General features: G+C 43.7%; 1 protein-coding gene across 1 annotated transcript in view; it reads right to left on the reverse strand.

Annotated features, from left to right (window-relative positions):
- The window catches only part of adck1 (aarF domain containing kinase 1), a 567,898-nt gene that overhangs the window by 360,316 nt on the left and 181,069 nt on the right, over positions 1 to 26,513 (reverse strand). The window contains exon 4 of the mRNA XM_072568152.1: positions 19,477 to 19,680. Coding sequence (XP_072424253.1) covers positions 19,477 to 19,680 — 204 coding nt within the window. The remainder of the gene's footprint in view (positions 1 to 19,476; positions 19,681 to 26,513) is intronic.

A 26,513-nucleotide genomic window follows, 5' to 3' on the forward strand; every position in this document is an offset into this window, starting at 1 on the left:
AGCTTTTCTTTATAACTCAACCCTTCCATACCCAGCAACATCCTGGTAAATTTCTTCTAAACCTCTCTCCAGATTAATAATATTCTTCCTATAGAAGGGCGATCAGAAATGGCCACTACTCCAGAAGAGGCCTCATCAATATCTTGTACAACCTCAACATGACTTCCCAACTCCTATACTCAAAAGAATGAGCAATGCAGGCAAGCATGCTAAAAATCTTTTGATCACCCTATTTGTGATGCAAACTTCAAAGAATTATGTACGTAAAACCCTTAGGTCCCTCTGTTCTCCAACACTACCCAGGGTCAAAACGAGTAGCACTGGAAAAGCACAGCAGGTCAGGCAGCATTCGAGGAGCAAGAGAATCAATGTTTAGCACCACATTTTCCGACTCCAACTCTCCAGCATCTGCAGTACTCACTTTCTTCGAAAGGCCCTAGCATTATAAGTCCTACGCTATAAGTCTACCACTATAAGTCCTACGCTTTTTTCCAGAACGTTTCCAGTTGTACCTACATGGACAAATGACAACTGGATCATTCCCCTCCCACTCCAAGTTCCGCTACAACCCTGATCAGCTATCCTGAACCCAAGCATCAGGGAGGCAACACAGCCTTAGGGACTCTCGATCTTGGCCACAGAGAACAAGCTCTATTGCTCTGACTATACTGTCCCCAAATACAAATACATTTCTCTTTTCTCCTCTCTCTTGAATGGCTCCATGTTATCATGATTGTATGGTCAGTTAGCTCATCCTCCCTGCAGCCCTGACTCTCATCCACACAAGGAGCAAGAATCTCAAATCTGTTAGACAAGCACATGGTTGAGGATCCTACGGCACTACCTCATGGATTCCTCTACCTGCCTCGCTTGTGGTCACACCCTCCTGTCCATGACACTCCCTTGCCCTGAAACTGTTTTACTGGACAGATAAATTATTGAGCTCTCATTTGAAAACCTTTACCACATACTCTGGCATTACCTTGTATATCCTAACCATTCACTGTACAAGAAGGTTTCGCATCAAGTTGCTATTTATTTTTTTCAGACAAGTATCTTAAAATCAATGTCGCATTTCATCAATGGGAACACATTATGCCAATTTTTAGTGGGGAGACAATGGACTGAGTGGCATTACCATTAAGCTATTAACCCAGAGATCCAGGTAATGTTCTGGGGACCTGGGTTCAAATCCTGCCATGGCAGATGGTGGAATTTGAATTTTGTTTTTAAATCTAGAGTTATGACTCCAATGCTGATCATGAAGCTATTGTTTGGATTGTTGGAAAAGCCCATCTAGTTCACTGATGTCCTTCAGGGAAGGAAATCGTTATCCTTACCTAGTCTGGGGTTGACTCTTAACTGCTCTCTGAGCAATTATGGATGGGACATAAGTGCTGGCCTAACCAGTGATGCCCACATCCTGTGAGTGATTTTTTATAAATTAGTTACTCAGTACAGAACCCATTTGAACATTTTTGTCAAATCTCTCGTCAGTTTCTTTTTTTCTCAAGAGAACACTCCATCTTCTACAACTTGTCCACACAACTCATCTTTCATCACTGGAATTATTCTTGCAAATCCTCTCTGCACCCTCTCAAAGGTCTTTACATCCTTCCTGAGGTGTGATGCCCAGAACTGGGAATGTTGGTTGAGGCTGAATCAGTGCATTTGTATGGATTCACCATAAGGTTTTGCACACTATTCTACTTACGAAGCCCAGAATCTGGTTTGGCTTACTCACCACTTTCTCAATCTGCCCTGTCATCTTCAATGATCTGTGCACATACATTCCACAGTCTCTCTGCTCCTACACTCGCTTTAGAATTGTATACTTTATATTAAGTTACTTCTCCTACTAAAATGCATCATTTTGTACTTCCCAGCACTTTATTTCATCATATGCAGTTTGGTACAATGAAGAGACTGGAACATAAAACAGTGACCTGAATGGGACATAATGCTTCACAATGTGTTGTATGAAAGGCACATCAGTGGTTCTGTTAGCGGACATAAACCATAACTGACATTTTAGCAGGACCTTCAATACGATCAAATCATAGAATCCCTACAGTGTTGAAGCAGGCCATTCAGTCCATCGAGTTCATACCGACTGTCCTGAACAGCATTCCACCCATATCCAACAACGCTCCCAACCCTATCCCTGTAACCTTGCATTCCCCTGGCTATTGCACCTAACCTGCACATCTCTAGACACTATGGGCAATTTAGCAGGGCCAACTCACCTAACTTGCACATCTTTGGATCATGGAAGGAAGCAGGAGCACCCAGAGGAAACACAGGCAGACACGGGGAGAAGGTGCAAACTCCACACAGATATTTGCCTGAGGATGGAATTGAACCTGGGTCTTCGAGCTGTGAAGCAGCAGTGCTAACAACTGAGCCACCAGGCGGCCCCCAATGTCACAGCATGCTTTACCAAAGCTATCGATCAAAGAAGTTCTCAATCAAAATTTAACAGCAAGCCACGTGTACAGAAATAAGGGAAAGTACACAAAAGTCTGGACAAAGGGATAGGTTTTAAGTTGCACCTTACAGGAGGAAAGAGCGACAAAGATGTGCAGAGATGTAGGGAGAGAATTGCAAAACATAAGGACCATGTGGTTATAGCTAACACCAGCACTGATGGTTTAGATTCACACTCGATATGCTTCAGTTTCAAATCACTTCAAGTCCAACATGTACAGGAGGCTGGAGTGCAGAATAGAATAGAATAAAAATTTACAAATGGTTGTAACAGTTGGAGGACGTTACACAGATGGAGGGGCAAGTTCCCATTAAAAATAAAATTGCAATAATGACCATGTAACATTCTTTGCATGTTATTTTAGTGTTTGAGGGATAAATATTGGCTAGAACAAGGAAAGGCAAGGTCATAAAAACATATACAAACCAGAATAAGAATGTGAAAATCAGGGTAATGGCAGACTCAGAGAGCAATGCAGATCCGTTGGAAAAGGGGTGGAAAATACAAGAGGAGGCTTGACCTGTTTCTTCTTTTTCTGCAAAAACCAACAACTTGTGGGGTCCATTTCCACAGCCACTTGGTGGACCTTTGCTAATTCGTCCTCCACCAGTGAGTATTAACAGCCTTCCTCAACATGTTACAGAAAGCATCACATCTCACCATAGCTTGGAAACTGCTTATGAACACAGACTTGCGACTGCTATTATGGGATTCAGCTGAGGTGCTTCTTACAATTATGGAGAGCTTTGATGGAAAGGGAGGACATCTGGTTGCTCTGTTTGGGTAGTCACTGATGACAACAAGTCATCAATTTAAAATGGTCACCAGGAGATTGATGTAAGAAGTTGGAAGAAGACAAACTCCTTGTGCACTAGGATGGCTCCAGCAGAGAAAGTTTTCAAACATGCAACATTTTGTCCCAGCCAATGGTGATCCCTCAACCAACAAATAGAAAAGGTTGCTTGGTCATTATCACATTGCTATTTGCAGGAGCTTGTTGTACGAAAATGACTGCCACGTTCCTTACATTACATTTTTATAAATGACCTGGAGGAAGGGTTAGAAGGTTGATGGATTACTGGGCTAATGGTAGACTACTTGGTAGTGTGGAAGAGCAGAGGGATCTTGGTGTCCATGTACACAGATCTCTGAAAGTTGCCACCCAGGTAAATAGTGCAGTGAAGAAGGCATATGGCGTACTGGCTTTTATTGGTAGAGGAATTGAGTTCCAGAGTACTGAGGTCATGCTGCAGTTGTATAAGACTCTGGTGCGGCCGCATCTGGAATATTGTGTGCAGTTTTGGTCGCCATACTATAGGAAGGATGTGGAGGCACTGGAACGGGTGCAGAGGAAGTTTACCAGGATGTTGCCTGGTATGGTAGGAAGATCCTATGAGGAAAGGCTGAGGCACTTGGGGTTGTTTTCATTGGAGAAAAGAAGGTTTAGGGGTGATTTGATAGAGGTGTACAAGATGATTAGGGGGTTAGATAGGGTTGACAGTGAGAACCTTTTTCCACGTATGGAGTCAGCTATTACAAGGGGGCATAGCTTTAAATTAAGGGGGGGTAGATATAGGACTGATGTTAGGGGTAGGTTCTTCACTCAGCGAGTCGTAAGTTCATGGAATGCCCTGCCAGTAGCAGTAGTGGACTCTCCCTCTTTATGGGTATTTAAGCGGGCATTGGATAGGTATATGGAGGATAGTGGGTTAGTGTAGGTTAGGTGGGCTTTGATCAGCGCAACATCGAGGGCCGAAGGGCCTGTACTGCGCTGTATTCTTCTATGTTCTATGTTCTATGTTCTATGTTCTATAACGAAGGGGTCACTTAGCCAGACAGCTGTTTGCGATACAGAGGGACACCAACAGCACAGGTTCAATCCCCATACTGGCTGAGGTCACCATGAAGGGCCCACCTTCTCAACCTCTCCCCTCGCCTGAGGCATGGTGACCCTCAGGTTAAACCACCACCAGTTGTCTCAGCCCCACTGCATCTTCAGGTTATTCCATCATTCCTTAAACGGCTTTCCCCAAGCCCAGGAACCATTAACTGAACTGTGATGTACTCTGTCTAATTTTACTTTTTTTATATTATGAGTTTTATTTAATGAGTTTAGTCATTAATGTCAGCAGGGTGGGGTGACTTATCAAACTTTTCACTGTATTTTTATGTAAAAGTACACATGACAATAATATTCTACTCTATTCTATTCTGTTATTGCAGCTGACCAAGAAGGGGTTAAAAAGAGAGGAGCTAGTTCCCCCTCCTCATCTGGTCACGACAAGGACAGTGATCAGTGTTGCACTGATCTGGTAAAAGGCTCCATCTGAGCTCTACATTGTTATCATTCTATTGGTCCTTTCAACCTTTCCAACATCTCATTTTGTTGTTTTGGTTTCAATACTAAACATTGGCTAAAAATCACACACTGTTGTCCCTTGTTTTAAAGCCGACTTTAATTTAAAATAAGTAGAGTTCAGATTGATTGTGATAGACACAATTAAAGGCAGCTCTCCAACTGATAGGACAGGTTGGGATAACTACCAATCCTGTCCTCCACATGATCTGATTGGTTGGAATAACTACCAATCCTGTCCTCCACATGATCTGATTGGTTGGGATAACTACCAATCCTGTCCTCCACATGATCTGATTGGTTGGAATAACTACCAATCCTGTCCTCCACATGATCTGATTGGTTGGAATAACTACCAATCCTGTCCTCCACATGATCTGATTGGTTGGAATAATTACCAATCCTGTCCTCCACATCATACGATAGGTTGGGACAACTACCAATCCTGACTTCTTGATTGGCTGTCAGTGACATCTTCCAGACTCTTTGGGAGAAGGGAAAAGGTTGATTGCTCTTGTGAAATGCTGACAAGCTGGCATTGAACACCATTAACTTCAAAAGGAGACAACAGGCATGACTGATTCAGTGACATTAGTGAATGAAGAGAAGTATTCCCACATTTCGGTGCTCAGATGGTGCATTAAAAAAAAAGTGTGTAATTTGGCAGCATGAAATTTCAACACCTTCCAATTATAGCCCACTCCAGTGCCAGACATGAGAAAAACAACCCAAGGTGCTTCAGTAGAGAGTTATCAGACAAATTTCTAACACTAATATATGATAGGGGCTAAACTAACCTTGATCAGAGATTTTAAAAGGAAAAGAGATGTGAAGATGTACCAGAATCACAAAATTATAATGGAGCAGAAGCTGACCATTTAGCCATGATGTCTGTAGTGGCTCACTCACCATCTTGATTTAGTTCCAAACTCCTACCTTCTCTCCACAACCCTGCACACTATTTAAATATAAACAATTATGCAATGGTTTCTTCAATGCCCCAATCAAACGTGCCTCCACCTCAAGTCCAGGCACTGTTTTCCAAACCTGAACCAGTCACTGCGAAAGGAACTTATTTTTCTCACCATACCTGGGTTCTTTAGCAATGCGCTTTAAAACTGTGCCCTAGATCAATGGTTAATGCTCCGGACAAGTCTCCTCCCACCTGACCTGACTTCATCTAACCTCATCAACTCCCCCTCGTGTTAAACTAGCTTCACCATGAATGAATTAATGCCAGTGGCCTCAACAATTTGGTAGGAACTTCAAATTCCTACCACTTTCTTGGTAAAGCTCTTTCTCCTCCCTGAAGTGGATAAGATTGTGAAGAAGGCACACTTACTTTCATCAATTGGAGCACTGAATATCAAAGGTTGGCAAGTCGTGTTGCAGCTGTATAAGACTTTAATTAGGTCACATTTGGCGGACTGTAGGCAGTTTTGATCGCCACACTATAGAAAGAATGTAAAGACTTTGCAGAAAGTGCAAAAGAGGTTGACCAGGATAATCCGTGGATTAGCGTGTGTAGCTATAAGGAAAGGTTGGACAAAGTTGGATTGCTTTCGCTAGAGCAAGGGAGGCTAAGGGGTGACCTGACAGAAGTATATAAAATTATGAGAGGTATGGCAAGCACAGTTTGGATGAGGTGAAGTTTAAGGAGAGTAAAAGATTAGAGCTCAACCAGGAGAACACTGAAAGAGTCATGTCTGGAGGAAGTATGGGATGTGGGAGAGGAAATGAAAAATTCAAATGAGCAGGCAGCTATTGCAGACAGAGGAAAGCCAGAGAGACTTTGTGCCTGGAACCAAAGACAAAGGCTCTGACCTCCCAATATTTATTTGGAGAAACTTTCAGCTCAAGCAGTTGGACAAGCACTCAGGGATTAAGGGGACAGGCAGAAAGATGGTGTCTCAGCCACCATCAGATCAGCCATTGAATGGCAGAGCAGATTCGATGAGCTGAATGGCCTAACAACAGTGGCTGCTCTTCAAAAGTAACCAGTTTATTCTGGGGCAGCTGAGAGGCTAAGAAGCTACTTCATAAGTATTTGATATGATTGACTTCTTGTCACGAGTACCGAAGTAAGGCTTTGCTTATGAGCAGTACAGGCAGATCATAGTCAGCAAGGACATACAGATCATAGGGTGAAACAATACTTGGGCAGAGGCATACAGGTTATATTGCACAGGGCGTGCGTTAGGCAAGGTCAACATTAGCAAAATCAGTGTTATTTGAACTTAGAGAAGGCTATTCATCAGTCTAATAATAGCCAAGAAGAAGCTGTTCCTGAATCTGTTGGTACATGTGTTCAGGCTTCTATATCTTCTGCCTGGCAGAAGAGGTTGTAGGAGTGCATTGCCAGGGTGTGATTGGTCTTTGATGATGTTGGCAGTATTTCTGCAGCAATGAGCCATATAAATGGAATCCATGGATGGAAGGTTGGCTTCCATGATGGTCTGGGCTGTGCACATCACCTTCTGTAGTTTCTTATAGTCCTGGGCAGAAGAGTTGCTGTACCAGGCCGTTATGCACCCAGCTGAAAAATGTGTTGCTGGAAAAGTGCAGCAGGTCAGGCAGCATCCAAGGAGCAGGAGAATCGACGTTTCAGGCACCCAGATAGTATGCATTCAATGGTGCATCTGTAAAAGTTGGTGAGGGACATTGTGGACATGCCGAATTTCCTGAGCTGCCTGAGGAAGAAGAGATGTGGTGTGGCTTCTTGACCACTGCATCTATTAGATTAGATTACTTACAGTGTGGAAACAGGCCCTTCAGCCCAGCAAGTCCACACCGACCCTCCGAACAGCAACCCAGCCAGACCCATTTACCGCTCTACATTTACCGCTTCAACTAACACTACAGGCAATTTAGCATGGCCAATTCACCTAACGTGCACATTTTTGGACTGTGGGAGGAAATCGGAGCACCCGGAGGAAAACCACGCAGACACGGGGAGAATGTGCAAACTCCACACAGCGAGTCACCTGAGGTGGGAATTGAACCCAGGTCTCTGGTACTGTGAGGCAGCAGTGCTAACCACTGTGCCGCCCACTATGTAGGAAGTCTAGGAAAGGTTGTTGGTTATCGTCACTTCCAGGAACTTGGTGCTCTCTACCCTTTCGACCTCAGCTCCATCGATGTAGATGGAGGCAAGTTCTTCTCCCTTCTTTCTGAAGTCAATGATCAGTTCTTTAGCTTTTCCAACATTGAGAGAGAGGTTGTTCTCAGTGCACCCTGTCACCAAGCCCTCTATCTCATTTCTGTATTCTGACTTGTCGTTGTGTTCCTGTTCAAACATATTTCCAACTTCATGAAAAAGAAACTTGCAGCCTGTACCTTAATAGTCACTTGTGATAAAGCATTCCGTATTTTAGTAACCCTTTGTGAAAAATATTTCAGCTAACTTTCCCTTTCATTCTGTGATAACCTTCAGTAAGTGCCTCTTGTCAACACTGAAGAACAGTATTAGATTATTTATTTACCTTCTGAAAGCATCTTGTCACTTTGAAAATCCCCAGCAAGTACCCTAATAAAGTGTATTCAGGCCTTAAACCAGCAGTGCTCTGGGGTACTGCAGTAACATTTAGAATGGCAGTAACATGTTTGAATAGACAAAGCCTGTTGTAGCTATCCTTTGGTACATTTTGCACATTCAGTGAAGCTGGAGGCAATGCAGTAAATCTACGAGACTGCATTAACAACATAACATGATTTGTACACTGAACCAATGCTGCATTTGGAAGGGGAAACATTGTGTTCTTCATCCATATCTGTTTTGGTTTATTCTAGGTTTCTTTTGTTCAATTTTCTTCACATCCGTTTTTCTTGTTCACCCAGAAGTACGCCTGTTTTTTCCACCTATTCATGGGATGTGAACATGCTGACAAGAACAGTACTTACTGCTCATCCTTAATTCCCCTGTAGCTGAGAAGCACCTTGTTAAACCACTGCAGTCCATGTGATGGAGGTACCCTCACCCAGCACGGTGAGGGAAGAAGTTCCAGGATTTTGACTCAGCGTCAGTGATATATTTCTCAGTCAGGATGGTGAGTAGCTCCCAAGAATCTGCTTCCATTGTCTTTCTAATGGTAGAGATTGCAGAATATTCTCACAGGGGAGAGGGGCCAGCAAGAGGTCATTGTCCACATTGGAACCAAAGACACAGGAAAGGAAAAGGTCGACAGTCAACATTTAAGAGGCATTTGGAGAGGTATATGAATAGGAAGGATTTGGAGGGATATGGGCTGGGTGCTGGCAGGTGGGACTAGATTAGGTTGTGATATCTGGTCGACATGAACGGGTTGGACCAAAGGGTCTGTTTCCATGCTGCACATCTCTATGACTCTATGTTTGGAAGTGGTATCAAAAGAGGCTTGGCAATTTGCCACAGCGCAGCTTTTTGCTGGCATACCCAGTGTGTGCTGCTGGTAGGGACAGCGAATGTTTAAGGATGTGGATGAAGTGTGAGTCAAGCAGGCTGCCTTTGTCCAAGATGCTGCTGAGCTTCACAAATATTGCTGGAGCTGCATACCTCCATGCATGTGGAACACATTCCATCACACTCCTGACTTGCAACTTCTAGGTAACGGATTGTACAGTGTCTTGTTGTTTTTCATTGTAATAGAGTTCTTTATTCTCAACTAGGAGAAAGTATGGGCTGCAGATGCTGGAGATTAGAGTTGAGAGTGTGGTGCTCGAAAACCACAGGTCAGGTAGTATCCAAGGATCAGCAGAATCGACATTTTGGGCATAAGCCCTTCATCAGTAATTGGCTGAAGAGCTTCAGGGCAGAGGTGGTGACCTGGAGTGTGCAGAGAGAGATAGAGAGAGAGAGAGACTCACTGAGATACTTGTAGAGGACAGAGGGGAGGAGGAGAACTTCTTCAAGGTAGGCATCCTTGGAAGAGGCTTCGTAGTAAGGTTAAAATCAACTAGGAGAAAGTGAAGACTGCAGATGCTAGAGATCAGCATCGAGAGTATGGTGCTGGAAAAGCACAGCAGGTCAGGCAGCATCCGAGGAGCAGGAGACCCAGCTTTTTAGGCATGCCTGAAACGTTGACACTCCTGCCCCTCGGATGCTGCCTGACCTGCTGTGCTTTTCCAGCACCACACTCTCAACTTCTTCATTCTCAACATACAGTTCCAGATTGCAGGGCACATATGACCCATGGTACTGTTCTGACCTTTGGGCCAGAAGGTCTGTCTTCAAGTCTCACCTGTCCTAGACATATATCATAACATGTCTGAACAGGTTGATTAGAAATATCAACAGTTCCATAAAGTTACAGGAATGACAACCAGCATGAGAGGAAGGGAAGGGAGAGAGGGGGGAAGCAATGTGAGTGCTTGTAACCACAGAAATCTTTGTTGGGACATTTCTTTATGCATCGACTGTTTAAAGTGAAATGTGCCTTATCCATTAAAGGATTTCAGTTTCCAATAAAAGTGAGATCTTGTCCCTTCACTTTCTATCCTTTGGCTATGTAGGAATTCAAATATTTTCAGTCTCATGTGGTATCTATAACGCAATATATTGCGTATATATCTATATATATATATCTATATACGCAATATGTCTATTGCCCCTGTAGAAGGTTTCTTCACAACAGAATCCTGGAGATTAATCTAAAATTCCTGGAGACTCCTGTAGATTTGGATGGTTCGCAACTCTAGACATGATGAAGGTTCCAAAAGATACATTAAACTGCCTCGTCTTTAGGAAGTCAAAGGTTGTGTTTTTTCTGGGTTTTTTTCCTAGTAAAGACTCTCCAGTTTATTGATGATCTTAATTCAAGCGGATGGAAAAGGGTGGAAATGAATAAGATTTCAAACTGTTGTTTAGATAAGACAAGAAGTATTACGAGAGCTTGAAATATTGGTTACAGCTAGTGGAACATGAGCCCTCAGTGTTAGTATTAGCAGTAACAAAGATCTTCTCCCTTTCACGTCTCCATGTTTGTTCGATCAAAGAGTGAAAAATTCCATTTGAGCCTTGGTTTTAGTTTGTAAAACACTTACTGAGCTGTTGATGTGAAATTATAGAAATCTATTACATTCTGTCTCAGATCGATTGTCCTTTGCAATTTTTAAAAATTATTTTATGGGATATGGGTGTCATTCACAAGGGGCACCATTAATTGCCCATCTCCCTTTAATAGGGTGTCTTGCTATAGGCCATTTCAAACTCATTCCTTTGGGGGAGATGATGGTGTAATGGTAATGTTGCTAGACTAATAATGCAGAGGCTCAGGTGAAAGTTCTAGGCACATGGATTCCAATCCCACTATGGCAGAAGCTGTTTTGACCTGGCCTGTCCTACAAATGACTCCATACCCACAGCAATGTGGTTGACTTAAAACTGCATGCTGGGCAACTGGGGATGGCCAGCAACTCCCATATTCCATGAATAAATAAAAAGGAACTTCAGAGGGCAGTTTAGAGTCAACCACTTTATTGAGAGTCTGGAGTCACATGTAGGCTGGGCCAGGCATGGACAGCAGATTTCCTTCCCTAATAACATTATTAAAAATCAGTTTCACTAATGAAAATTAAGGATAGACTCATGGTTACCCTGACTGATGATAATGTCATCAAATTTTTCTCATTTTCTTTCCCCCAAGATCTTGAATCTTTTTGAAAACTAACAATGTATGGTTATACATTTACCATAAATATAAAACAGTTTGTTACTGCACATCAAAATAATAAGCTTATTGGGTGAAGTAAGTGAAAAGTAAATGGGTTAAGAAATCTTGTTACCGTCGGTGATGAAAAAAGTACCATTTCCCCCATCACCAAACTCAATGGGTTCTGGAAATCTTAATGCATGTGCGGCTCTAACCAATAAGTTATATCAAGCATTTAGGACCTCTGTTGGACTAGACTGAGATTCAGTGAGTTTCACCAGAGGGAAGAATGGGTGAGATTTCCCAAGAGGGGAAATGTAGGAAAGGCCCACCAAACATTTAATGAAAAATGGAAAATAGAATGAGAAAAATTGGCCACTGATGCAATGAACAGATGGTACGAACTTTCATGAATCTACCACAAGGAGATCAGCTAAAGTTAGTTGCTTCGAGGCAGTAACAGCAGAAATTATCTTTGGTAATTTATGATATGGCACAAACATCGAACAAATATCCTGCGCCTGTTCTCAGGTTGGATGACACAACTTACACATCAAATAGAGAAACCCCGGAGCAAATAAGAGTGAAAATGTAAAGTAATTAATATCAGCAGAGAAAAGTATTGGGGAAACTCGAGAGACTAAAATCCAACAAATTACCATTTCCTAATGGCCTAAATCTTAACAATGCATGTATAAAACTATACCATGGTACTTTAGATGGGCTTCAGATTGGTATCAAGGGCCGAGGGGCCTGTACTGCGCTGTAGTGTTCTATGTTCAATAGTCATACGCTCTGACTTAGAGTCATAGAGATGTACAGCATGGAAACAGACCCTTCAGTCTAACCCGTCCATGCCAACCAGATATCCCAACCCAATCTAGTCGCAACTGCCAGCACCCAGCCCATATCCCTCCAAACCCTACCTATTCATATACCCATCCAGATGCCTTTTAAATGTTGCAATTGTACCTGACTCCACCACTTCCTCTGGCAGATCATTCCATACACGTAAACTTATGCCCTCTAGTTCTAGACTCCCCCATGCCAGGGAAAAGACCTTTTCTATTTATCCTATCCATGCTCCTCATGATTTTGTAAACCTCTATGAGGTCACCCCTCAGTCTCCGACACTCCAGGGAAAACAGCCCCAGCCTATTCAACCTCTCCCTATAGCTCAAGTCCTCCAACCCTGGCAACATCCTTGTAAATCTTTTCTGAAGTGAATTTATTAAACAAGATAGTGGTGATGATTTTGGAGGTATGAACTGGTTTTTCAGACAGCAAGCAAAATGATACTTTCAAGGAATGTGAGCATAGTTGGATAGGCTGGCATTTGCCCATCCCTACTTGTCCTACGTCCTGGTAAATTGGACCCATAATCTCTCTCGTTTAGAAGAGTAAGATGTGTTCTCAGTGAAACATCCACAGGATAAACATAAATTTTTCACCAGTCATGAAATCTAGAAGCACAGTCATCCATTCATTTAGGTCTGAGATAAGGAGAAATATGGAAACAGGCCCTTCGGCCCAACAAGTCCACACCGACCCTCCGAAGTGTAACCCACCCAGACCCATTCCCCTACATTTACTCCTTCACCTAACACTACGGGCAATTTAACATGGCCAATTCACCAAACCTGCACATCTTTGGACTGTGGGAGGAAACCGGAGCACCCGGAGGAAACCCACGCAGACACGGGGAGAATGTGCAAACTCCACTTAGAGAGTCACCTGAGGCAGGAATTGAACCCTGGTCTCTGGCGCTGTGAGGCAGCAGTGCTAACGATGCCACCGTGCTGCACACTAATTATGTCCATCAAAGTGTTAGTAATCTTTGGAATTCTCTGTTCCAAAGGATTGTGAATGATCCATCAATAAATACATTTAAGACCTAGAGAGGCAGACTTTTGGTCTCTAAGGCCATCAGGGATATGGGGAGCATGAGGGAAAGCCTGAGATTCAGACATGATCATATTGAAATGACAGAGCAGGGTCAATAGGCTGCACTGCTTAGGCCTGTCCAGAATTTTTATGATCCTGATTGTACAACACAGAATGAAGACATTCAGCCCATCTTGCCTCTGCTAACTATTTGAAAGAACCATCCAAGTAATTCTGCTCCTCACTCTTTCCTCATAACTTTCCAATATATTTCCTTTTGAAGTAATTATCGACCTCTTTTGAAATTCACACTTGAATCTGCTCTCATCTCTCATTCAGACAATGCATTCCAGATCATAATAATCCATTAGGCAGGAAAATAATCCTTACTTTCCCTCTGGTTCTTCAGGTAATCAGTTAAAATTGAGATCTTCTAATTATTGACCACATCTCAACAACCACCAACCCCAAGCCCCACATGGAAACAGTCACTTCTCATTTTCACTATCAATGCCGTTCATCAATTTGCAGTGTTTGAAAGTTAGTCGGGCAGTCTCTAACTGGTGTTGAGCTCAACTCTACAGTTTTGGATGGTGCAGGGTCTTTTCCCTGTTTCAGGAGAGGGAGCTGAGACAAGTTCACCAACTGCTCCCCATGCCCCAGGTTTGGCTGTTCCTGCTCCTGCTCTTGACTGCCATCTATTGACTTGTGCCGGTAAATATATTCATGCAGAACACAGAATCTTCCATTCTTAAACAGATTGCTGATGTTCATTCATTAACAACAAAGGGAAGTAGGAAAGACTTGCATTTATATGTTACCTTTCTCAAAATCAGAAAGTTCAACTGTGCCTTTAAGCAACTGAAATACTTTTGAAATATGTTTGCTATTTTGGTATAGGATTGTTGAGGAGTGGGCTTATGAGCCTTGTTCTTTTTTGAAAGACTACCATTAAATTAACTACATTCACCTCATAGGGCAGACAGTACCTCAGATGATCATCTTATCTGAGAAACGGCACATCTGACAGTGCTGCAGTCCTTTAGTAATGCACTAGGGAGCGCTAGCCAAGAGTTTTGCTCGAGTCTCCATGGTGGGATTGAATCTACAACCTTCGGACTCAGTAATGAAGATGGGTCCGACAGTGTGCTTGAACAATGCACTACATAGAGACCACGAACTGTGGCATTACACCTGTTAAGTGCCAGCATCTTCAGGGATGGAGGGGAGAAATTGGTGGCAAGGAGCTGGGAGAGCAGTGTGGGGCCTGAAGGAGAGACAGCCTAAGTTGCTTGTAGTGAAGCCCACTTTCAAATCAACCCTCAGGTACCTTAGAACCTCTTTCATATTTTTATGCACAATTATTTATTTAAGCATATTTACCCCTCAGGACCAGGGAACAAAGATTTTGTCTGGTAACACACAGACTGCCCTCAGCGAAGTATTTGACATCTGTCATTTGGGTTCCCCAAGTCCATCTTCTGCAGCTACACTGGCACCAGTTCCTCTGCTACATCGATGACTGTATCCATGCTACCTAATGCTCCCACGAAGAGGTTGAACAGTTCACCAACTTCACAAACACTATCCACCCTGACCTCAAGTTCACCTGGACCATCTCGGACACCTCCCTCCCCTTCTTGGATCTCTCCATTTCCATTTCTGGCAACCAACTCAACCCTACATACCCACCAACTCCCACAGCTACCTGGACTACACCCCGTCCCAGCCTGCCTCCTGTAAAAACACTATCCCTTACTCCAAATTCCTCCAGCTCCATTGCATCTGCTCCCAGGAGGACCAATTCCACCGTAGAACATCCAAATGGCCTCCTTCTTCAAAGACCGCTATTTGCTTCCTCATGGTCAACGATGTCCTGCAGTGCATCTCCTCCACTCCCTGAACCTCCACCCTTGAACTCCACCCCTCCAATCGCAACTAGAACAGAACACCCCTGGTCCTCACCTTCCACTCCACCAACCTCCAGATACATCACATCATCCTCCGCCATTTCTGACATCTACAAACAGACCCCACCCCTAGGGATAAATTTCCCTTCCCCCTGTCCACCTGCATTTCGGAGAGACCATTCCCTCCACTACTCCCTTGTCAGGTCCACGCCTCCCACCAACCCACCTTCTTCCCGGCACCTTCCCTTGCCACTGTAGGAAGTGCAAACCTGCACCCATAAATCCCATCTCACCTTCGACCTAGGCCCCAAAGGATCCTTCCATGTCCGTCAGAAATTTACCTGTACTTCCACACACGTCAACTATGGCATCCATTGCACCTGATGTGGTCTCCTCCAGACTGGGGAGACAGGCCACCAGCTTGTGGATCATTTCAGAGAACTTCTCTGGGACACCCAAACTAACCAACCCCACCGCCCTGTGGCTGAACACTTTAACTCCCCCTCCCACTCCGCTAAAGATAATGCAGGTCCTGGGCCTCCTCCATCGCCAAACCCTAACCACGCCTGGAGGAAGGATGGCTCATCTTCCGCTTTAGGACCCTCCAACCACATGGGATCAATGGGGATTTCACCAGATTCCCCATTTCCCCCCCCACCACCTTATCCTAGTCCCAACCTTCCAACTCAGCACCACCCTCTTGAAGGGTCCTACCTGTCCATCTTCCTTCCCACCCATATCCTCCATCCTCCACCCTCCACTCTGACCTATCACTTTCAGCCCCACCTTCATCTACCTATCACTTTCTTAACTACCTTCACCCCAGCCCCATTCCATTCCTCCATTCCCCTCCCATTTATCTCTCAAGTCCTTTGGCCCACAAGCCTCATTCCTGATGAAGGCCCATAACGTCGACTCTCCTGCTCCTTGGATGCTGCTTTTCCAGCGCCACACGCTTCGATCCATTCCACCCAATGCCCCACCTGACCCCAAAGAAATAAGGCTGCCCAACAGCTGGAAACCAGAGGACATTTCAAACAAACAAAAAACATGTACTTTTCACCAGCCTCGGGCTCGAAATCCCATTTCTGTGTTCATTCTCCCCACTCGATCATAAGAGACGGTGAGCGAGTTAAGTGAATGGGTTAAATGCAGCCCATATAACGAAGCAGTGAATCGAAGGGGGTGCTCTTACTGTGAAATGTTGGTGAGCCTGCCCAGCTGCCTTGCTGAATTCAGTGAAGTGTAACTGCAGCTCCAGTACATCAAATAAATTAAGGCGGATCAATGACTAAAGACCATCTAAAGGTGAATTTCTTTCTCTTTCTCCCTGAAAACATCCTTCCCATAGCAGCCATAAAACAGAGGATGCAGCGAGTGAATGAAGCACCTTGCCCTCCCCTAACTCCGAGATTTGGGAGAAAAAAAAATCTGTCAGAAGGTAATGATGCGAAACAGCGTAATTTTCAGGTTCTGCCCTTGCCCTTCAGAACCTCAGCGTCCCTGCCCTCTGCTTGCACACAGAAAGAAACCAAACACAAACAAAAAGCGCTTGAATATTTCTCAGATAGTCATGCTGGCTGGCCTGTGGGTCTCTCTCTGACCCTGCTAACTGGGGCTGATTGCTGATTCCCTCCTTACACCCACATGCCAGGCACAATTGACTTCCCTACAGGCAGAGCGGAACAGACAGTTCGCTCTCAATGCCATTTTTTTTAATGTACAGAGTGCAGCATTTGCAAACGATTCTTGTAACTAAGTCTCTCGGTGGGTAAAGCCCACTCTATCGATATATATATACGTGGGCATGTGCGTACCAGTCTAGCATGCATAGTAATCACATTTTATTTATATACATATTTATGTAACATTAGTGTGTGTGTGTGTATGTGTGTGTGTGTACCTTTGTGCATGTCATAGAGATGTACAGCATGGAATCAGACCCTTTGGTCCAACACGTCCATGCCAACCAGATATCCTAACCTCTAAATCCTTCCTATTCATATACCCATCCAGTTGACTGTTATTGTAATTGTATCAGCCTCATCATATTAAAAAAAGGTGGAGAGATGTGCCCGAGATCGGTGTCCTCACCCCCAGAGAGTCCTGGCTCTTACAGGAGAAGACCAAGACTACTGCTGTGGTAACACTGTAACGTACATGTCCTGCTGTGATTAAGCAGCACTCTCCATGTCACTGCCACGCACCCATTTGCTATCATTGAACACCACTCCCAACCTTCCTTCTCTTTGTTCTTGCAGGTTCTACAAACCGAACAACAACCGTGCTCCTGAAGATGAGAATACCAAGGCCTCTGCGGAAGCATCAAGTAGACTGCCTCCTGCTGTCCCAAATACAGACACTTGGGTGCAAGCCATAGACAGAGACAGAGGGTGTGGCTCCACAATCTGATGAGCTGGCCGAGGAAGAAAGGGCCCAGGCACCTGCCACTCAGAGCACTGCCAGAGTGTAGCCGTCTGCTGAGCCCCAGGCAAGAGAGGGTTCTGTGGTGTCAGCAGTCAGGGACTTTATCCAAATTCACAGCAAGAAGCAAAAGGGAGCAGAAAGGACACAATGGCACTCATTGTCCAGAAGCTACGGTCTGGCTGCCTTCATGGACAGGTTAGTGGCTGCCATGTAGAGTCAGGTCCAGTACTCTCAGGGTCTTCTGGAAAGGTGTACAGCCCTTGCATCCCAGCGGCCAGCCACTGGTCCTCAGGACCAAAGGCCGATGTGCCCTGCTTTGCAATCTATGCTTCCACTGCACTGCCAGTGCACAGTGGAGGCGACAGTATTATCAAGATAAGCTGGCAGATGGCAGATACAAACGCCCACAGATCACACCGTGAGATCTTGTCATCCGGTGTCCACCATGAAGGTTGTACAGATGAAGCAGCGAGGCTCAAACCACCAGGATTGGTGAGTTTGGGAAGATGGGGCTCAGAATACTAACGATATAGCGACAAGTTAACCCAAGAATCAATAACGAGCACCAATTGCATCTCGCAGCTGCTGAGTGAAAATCTCAACGCACTGTTTGTGAAAAGCTTAAAGCTGGATTGAGATGATCCCAATATCATGTCAATCCAGCGAGACTTTAGGTGGGCGTCACTGCCTGATTTGCTAAGCTTGCCATAGCTCACGTCACTCAGACACCTGTAAGACTCCGTCCCACATGCTTTTGTGTCCATTTCATTTGAATCCCATTTATTAATGTTTCTGTATTCTCTGGTTTGCTTTCTTTCAGTTCTTTTCTCTGCTTCACTCTTTTTCCATTTATCTGTCCCACTGCCCATTTTATATTTGTCTCTCTCTCTTCCTTTCTTGCTGTCTCTATAAATATGAGCCTTATTCATTGCTGCTTACTCTTAACGCTTCAGTGGCTAATTATCAGCATTCATCGTGTTAAAGAGACATCTTCACGGTCATTTCTGTGACACCAACACATCATTTGACCCACTCATGGTATTAAAAATAAGCATATGATAAATACTCTGGACTGTTTTAATTAAAAATATCAAAATTAAAAATATCACTCAAGATCTTAAAACATAATTAAGATAAATGCTCTGAAGTGTATAATTAAATACATGAAGATTAACAACAAGAGAATACATGTATTTTGTGTAAATGTGTGTGTGTGATGTGCATGTAGTGTGTGAATTGTGTGTGATACTTCACGTGTAATATGTGGCTCTGATAATGTGCATGAGAGTGTGTTGGAGGCAGTGGAGAAGGTTGAGCTATAGGGAGGGGCTGAATACACTGGGGCTGTTTTTCCTGGAGCATTGGAGGCTGAGGAGTGACCTTGTAGAGGTTTATAAAATCGTGAGGAGCATGGATAGGATAAATAGACAAGGTCTTTTCCCTGGGGTGGGGGAGTCCAGAACTTAGAGAGCATAGGTTTAGGGTGAGAGGGGATACATATAAAAGAGACCCTAACAGGCAACTTTTTCACACAGAAGGTGGTACGTCTGTGGAATGGGCTGCCAAAGGAAGTGATGGAGGCTAGTACAATTACAACATTTAAAAGGCATCTGGATGGGTATATGAATAGGAAGGGTTTGGAGGGATATGGGCCAGTGCTGGCAGGTGGGACTAGATTGGGTTGAGATAATTAGTCGGCATGGACGAGTTGGACCGAAGGATCAGTTTTCGTGCTGTACATCTCTATGACTCAATGACTCTAAGAATGAAGAAGATCCACTTTACCTCTCTGCCAAGATCTTCCTCAATGACCTGGTGAATTTCCTGCAGACTGCTCTGTGGGGCTTTACTATGCAGGATCTTCAATGTGCTGGTGTACTCCTCAGGGAGCAGATAGTCCAAACCGCCCAGATGTTGGCCCACTTTGATGAACGTGCCCCTGTTAGCACAGCAGAGATCCAGCAAATGTTGAGCAGAGCGACGATGGACCTTGGAGGGGGAGAAACACAAAGAAACAGTCTTAAATCTGAAAGGCAAGGTTCTCTCATCGAAAATTTGATGTTGTCATGGGAAACATCAAATGTCAGTGACCAAAGTAATCCAATGCATAACATTTAGAGGACAAAAAGAAGCCATTCTGCAGGTGTATACTGGCCCACTGCCACTCAGTGAGTCCCACACGCTATCCATGTCCCACAGGCCAACAAATCTTCACTCAAGTGCCGATTCAAATCCCCTTTTAATCCATGATTGGATTACCTTCTACTGGCCTCAGGGGTAATGCATTGCAGATCACAACCACTCCCTGTGTAAAGATGGTCTTCCTTCACCAATCACCTTAAATAAGTCTCCTCTGGTTCTCAACCCGCAGCCAACAGCTTCTCCATATATACTCTGCCCACCCCATCACTCAGATCATTCCTCAATCTTTTCTTCTACAAAGACAGCAACTGCAGTTTCTCCAACATGCTCTTGTAGCTCAAGTCCATCATCCCTGGAATTTAAGTCTTTCTTGCATCCTCCCTAATGTTTTCACAATCACTGTAAAAGTGCAAAGAAATGGACAGAACATTCCAGATGAGTTCAAAACACAGAATTAACGAAGGCTCTTCATAGATTTCCAGATTCTTGATCGTTAGGGAATCAGAAGGGAAGGGAAAAGGCAGGAAAGTGGATGTGAGGAAGGCCTGATAAGCTATGAGCCTAATGAATAGCTGAGCAGGCTTGAGGAACCAAATGGCCTATTCCTGTTCCTGTTTCTTTTGGTCTTATGAACTAATAGTCCTTGCTTTTGTTGTCTATGCCCTGATTTCTAAAGCCCACAATCCCATGTACTTTTTTAACCAGTTTCTCAACCTGCTCTGCCAAATTCTATACCTATACCTCAGGGTCCCTTAGGACCGGTACAGATCAAGAAAGCCATTTGCCTCACTTCTTACTTATCCAATAGAATGAAATGGAGGTACCGGTGTCGGACTGGGGTAGACAAAGTTAAAACTCACACAACATCAGGTGATAGTCCAACAGTTTTATTTGGAAGTACAGCTTTCGGAGCACTGTTCCTTCCTGAAGAAATGAGTTACCTGATGAAGTTACCTGGTGTTTATCAGAAACATGTTATGAAACTTGAAAGGGTTCAGAAAGGATTTACAAGGATGTTGCCAGGTTTGGAGGATTTGAGCAATAGGGAGAGGTTGAATAGGCTGGGGCTATTTTCCTTGGAGTGACAGAGGCTGAGGGGTGACCTCATAGAGGTTTATAAAATCATGAGGGGTATGGATAGGATAAACAGACAAAGTCTGGGGTGGGGAGTCCAGAACTAGAAGGCATAGGTTTAGGGTGAGGAGGGAAAGTTATAAAAGGGACCCAAGGGGCAGCGTTTTCACGCAGGGGGTGGTGCGTGAATGAATGAACTGCCAGAGGAAGCAGAAGAGGCTGGTACTAATAAAACATTTAAAAGGTATCGGGATGGGCACATGAATAGGACGGGCTTAGAGGGATTTGGGCCAAATGCTGGCAAATGGGACTAGATTAGTCTAGGATATCTAGTCAGCATGGACGAGCTGGACCGATGGGTCTGTTTCTGTGCTGTACATCTCTATGACTCTCTGATGAAGACAGTGGATTATCCAGCCTCTTGAAGGAATTAGGAAAGGTCAGCAGTAAACATCAGGCTTGCCAAGGAATTTAAAAATAAAATTGTGCAGCCCCTTATCATGTTACTGGTCTCCATGCAACTTAGCCTACTTTTTGGGAATGCAGCGACTTTTAGCGTGGCAAATGCAACAGCCATGTTCTATCAGAGACAAGCTGGTATACAGCAGGTTCAAATGAGAGGCATCTCATTTCATTTCAGTTGGCCATTAGGTAAAGGAGGTATATTCGTCTGGACCATCTAAAAAAAAAATGGAACATTACAGTAGTCAAAATCTGAACTGAAAACAGAAAACAACCCAAGTCTGAGTCAATTAAGATTCCTAATATGCTATTTTTACTTAGGACTTTGGTTGGAGAAAAAATGGATTTTTGTTTTCAATTTGAAAGCTCTGCTTTTTTCATATATAAAAGATCAGAAAGCCATTTTTGAACAATGAATTCAAAATAGCAGCTCCAAGAACTCATGTGATTTTCACTAAATGATTGGCAAGTTACCCAGTGAGACCATCATTAAGTTGTTTGTTGACTTGAGCTTTACTAGGCAAAAGTGAAGACTGCAGATGCTGGAAACCAGAGTCTTGATTAGAGTGGTGCTGGAAAAGCACAGGAGGTCAGACAGCATCTGATGAGCAGGAAAATCAACATTTCGAGCAAAAGCCCTTCATCAGGAGCTTTACTAATTAAAGGTAAAGAGAGAGAGAGAGAGAGAGAGAGAAAGAAAGATAGGGAGGTTTCCAGAAAAAGGATCATTCCAAGAGAAGAGATGCACAATAGTTGAGGTGCTGTTATTAGTAGTTCCCAAGCAGACAGCGCTGGGGAGCAGTCAGAAATCAGTGGGAAGACAATTATAGAAGCAGAAGCTGGAGCTGTCAGAGAAGAAGACATCCTGTAGCAATGTTGAAGAAATTAGCTTAGGAGCCCAAATTAAGGAATGGGTGAGCTCAGTTAGCAGTTTGATTAAAGAAAAAAAATCAAGTGAATCGACAGCAGAAATCTACCAAGAAGAAACTGTTAATAACCATTCCAGCTGAGCAGGAAACTTTAACATGGAGTTGGGGTGCCTTGTCATTGTGGCTTGAGGTCTTTAAGGTTATGGCTTGGGGTAAAATGGATGAATCTTTCTTTCTGCTATTTTCAAAGAGATTGTTCCAATAGTCTTCAATGTGTGTAATCCAGTTTTTCTTTTGTGCAATAAACCATTATGTTATTTTGTTAAACTACATTAGCAGCCCTTGGGAATATGTTCAGTAACTGCTCTCTATGATAAAATAACAGAAAAATAAAATTCATTGTCTATTCAGGTTTCACCCTGGGATATGACTTGTCCAGAATCACCATTAGGTGGGATCATAATGAAGAGATAACCTTTCAAGTAGATGGTTTTCAATAGAAATGGAAAAAGTCAAGAGATTTGACAGGTTTTCTTTTAAATGACGCATACAGATACGGAAAGAGGGGGGTAAAGAAAATAAAATTATATTTGATAGGATAGAAGGGCAATAGAGATTAAACAATAAAAGGGATGACAGCGAAAGATAGAAGTGGTAGTAATGGAAGAGGTATTAAACAAAAGGTGTGTTGCAAGGCAGATAACGATAGCAACATAAGTTCCCGCTTCTGAAAAAAATAGGAATACTGATTATCTGTAATTATTTCAGGCTCTACAAATCATAGCTTGGGATCTTCACAAACCACTGAAGAAATGGGCAGCACGGTGGCACAATGGTTAACACTGCTGCCTCACAGCGCCAGAGACCCAGGTTCAATTCCTGCCTCAGGCAACTAACTGTGTGAAGTTTGTACATTCTCCCAGTGTCTGCATGGGTTTCCTCCCATAGTCCAAAAATGTGCAGGTTAGGTGAATTGGCCGAGCTACATTGCCCATAGTGTTAAGTGAAGGGATAAATGTAGGAGAATGGGGTCTGGGTGGGTTGCGCTTTGGCGGGTCGGTGTGGACTTGTTGGGCCGAAGGGCCTGTTTCCACACTGTAAGTAATCTAATCTAAATCAAATGGGGCTTCAATGTTACAAATCACACAAAACCTTACGTGTGCTTCTGGAACCAATGTAAACCCTGTCAGCAGATGCTGCAAAGTAAAACTTCAATCACTTGTGTGTGAAGGGATAGCAATTGTCTCAATTACCACAAAGTTCATGGGCATTATATATCAAGGGCCACCACCTTCTCCTATTAACTCTGACAGACGAGAAACAGAAGATAGTAGGATCATAATCTTCAGGTTAAATTAATCATCAGGTTTATTTATGAATAAACTAATTAAGTAGAAGCACAACATCAGAGATATTCAAATTAAATACATAAATTGGTTTATAACAATAGAGAGCCCTGTAGCTTCAGCAGTTCATTTCTAGAACTCTTGGTCTGTGCTTCTGATAAATTCATAGAATTCCTACAGTGTTGAAGCAGGCCATTCAGCCCATCAGGTCCAAACCAAACGTCCAAAAAGCATCCCACCCACACCCACACCCAAACTCATTCCCCCTGTAACCCCACATTTCCCATGACTAATCCACCTAGCCTGCACATCCCTGGACAATTTAACACAGCCAAACCACATAACCTGCACATATGTGGATTGTGAAGGGGAACCGGAGCACCTGGAGAAAACACAGGCAGACACGGGGAGAATGTGCAAACTCCACACAGACAGTTGCCCAAAGGGTGGAATTGAGCCCAGGTCCCTTGCAAGGTGAGGCAGCAGTGCTAACCACTGAGCCACCACGCCGCCCAGGTAAGGACCCATCTGAACTCCAATCAGATTTGTTTGTCAAACCACATTTGATTTGGAAGAACAAAGCCAAGAACTAAAACCAAAAGTAAGATAGTTGCCTTGATATGATTTTTAATTTTCTTCCAATTGAAGGCAAGCTCATTTTAAGAACAAATGGATATTTTTTCTCAATGTCAAGCAACCAAGATATTAATAATTTCTAGCACTTAAGTACATAAAGCGTGAATGACAGTCTCCTGGCTGCCCACTGACTCATTTGCACTTAACATTGCACCATAGCATAAGTCGTTATAATTACTTGAGATGATTCTGAACATTCTAACCACATTTGCATTTCAAAGTAGTAATATCTGGCACAATTAACATTCCATTTTGAAATCCAAAGAGGGCCTAGGTTTTGATCTGTTTTCTTGCTTCTCTCAGGAGGTCCAATCTCAGGTGAGGTACAGACTGTCGAGTTACTGTTCCACAAAGTATGACAATTGCTGGGGACAGGCCTGAGGCTCTATTCCTGTGCATCAATGGTTATGGTTCAAATGAAGGAAGTCACTCTGTTATCTGTCAGCTGTGACTCAGCTGATGGTACATTCACCACTTGTTACTGACTTCAAGTATCACTTCAAGTACTAAGCTGACAAGTGATGTACTGAAAGAGTGCTGTATTGTGGGAGGTGCCGTCCTTTGTATGAACCAAAAACCTGTAGACTTGCTCATGGTTGTTCCCAGGGCGCCATTTAGAAGAAGGTACATTGTGGTAATGTCACTGAACTGGCAATCCAGAGGTCAACAGAAGCTTGTGGAATTTGAATTCAATGAATAGCATCCCGTTGTTGCATGTTAGTATCTGTAATTAAAAGCCCATCTGGCTCACTAATGTCCTTTAGGGAAGGAAATCTGCCATCCTCACCCAGTCTGAGACTCCAGACCCACAGCGACATAGCCAACTCTAAAGTGCCCTCTGAAATGGCCCAGCAACCCACTAGGCGTGAGGACATTTGAAGATTGGCAGCAAATGCTGTTTGTACCAACACCCCAGGAAAGAATAAGTATTAAAAGAATAAATATTAAGACTTATACACTTAATGGTAAAGTCCTAGGGAGTGTTGCTGGACAAAGAGACCTTGGAGTGCAGCTCCTTGAAAGTGGAGTCGCAGGTAGATAGGATAGTGAAGAAGGCATTTGGTATGCTTTCCTTTATTGGTGAGAGCATTGAGTACAGGAGTTGGGAGGTCACGTTGCGGCTATACAGGACATTAGTTAGGCCACTTTTGGAATATTGCGTGTAATTCTTGTCTCCTTCCTATCAGAAAAATGTTGTGAAACTTGAAAGGGTTCAGAAAAGATTTACAAAGATGTTGCCAGTCTTGGAGGATTTAAGCTAAAGGGAGGGGCTGAATACACTGGGGTTGTTTTTCCCTGGAGCATCGGAGGCTGTGGGATGACCTTATAGGGGTTTATAAAATCATGAGGGACATGGATAGGATAAATAGACAAGGTCTTTTCCCTGGGGTGGGGGAAATCCAGAGCTAGAGGGCATAGGTTTTGGGTGAGAGGGGAAAGATATAAAAGAGACCCTAACGAGCAACGTTTTCACACAGAGGGTGGTGTGTGTATGGAATGAGCTGCCAGAGAAAGTGGTGGAGGCTGGTACAATTGCAACATTTAAAAGGCATCTGGATGGGGAGATGAATAGGAAGGGTTTGGAGGGATATAGGCCGGGTGCTGGCAGGTGGGCCTAGATTGGGTTGGGGTATCTGGTCGCAGGACGAATTGGACTGAAGGGTCTGTTTCCATGCTGTACATCTCTATGACTCTACAGTGGATGTTGTCCTGGCATCCAAGCCAGTATGTATCCCTAGCCGACTTTGCATGAGCAGGTAAGTAAGTCACTATCATGTTGCAGTTTGTGAGATATTGCTGTGCTGCTGCATTTCCTGCATGAAAACAGTGCTTGTACTACAAAAGTAATTCATTGACTGTAGAGCACTTAGGAGATGTCTAGTGGTCTAACACGTGCTCTGTGAATGTCAATCTTCCTCTTTTATTCGACCACATAAAAGTGTGGTTATTAGTTAGCACAATCAGTTATTAGTTATTATAACCAAGACCAAACCAAAAGTGCTCCATGGGGTTGATAACATAAGTAATGGAACCCCAACATCTTGGTCATACCTACATAGAACATAAAAGAGCACAGTACAGTACTAGTCCTTCGGCCCTCGATGTTGTTCCGACCTTTTAACCTACTTTGAGATCAGAGTAACCTATTTACCCTACATTTTACTATCATCCATGTGCCTATCCAAGAGTCACTTAAATGTCCCGAATGTCTCTGACTTCACTACCACTGCCGGCAGTGCATTCCACGCACCCACCACACTCTGCGTAAAGAACCTATCTCTAATATCTCCCC

This window comes from Chiloscyllium punctatum, chromosome 4, assembly GCF_047496795.1.
Source record: "Chiloscyllium punctatum isolate Juve2018m chromosome 4, sChiPun1.3, whole genome shotgun sequence".
Lineage (NCBI taxonomy): Eukaryota > Metazoa > Chordata > Chondrichthyes > Orectolobiformes > Hemiscylliidae > Chiloscyllium > Chiloscyllium punctatum.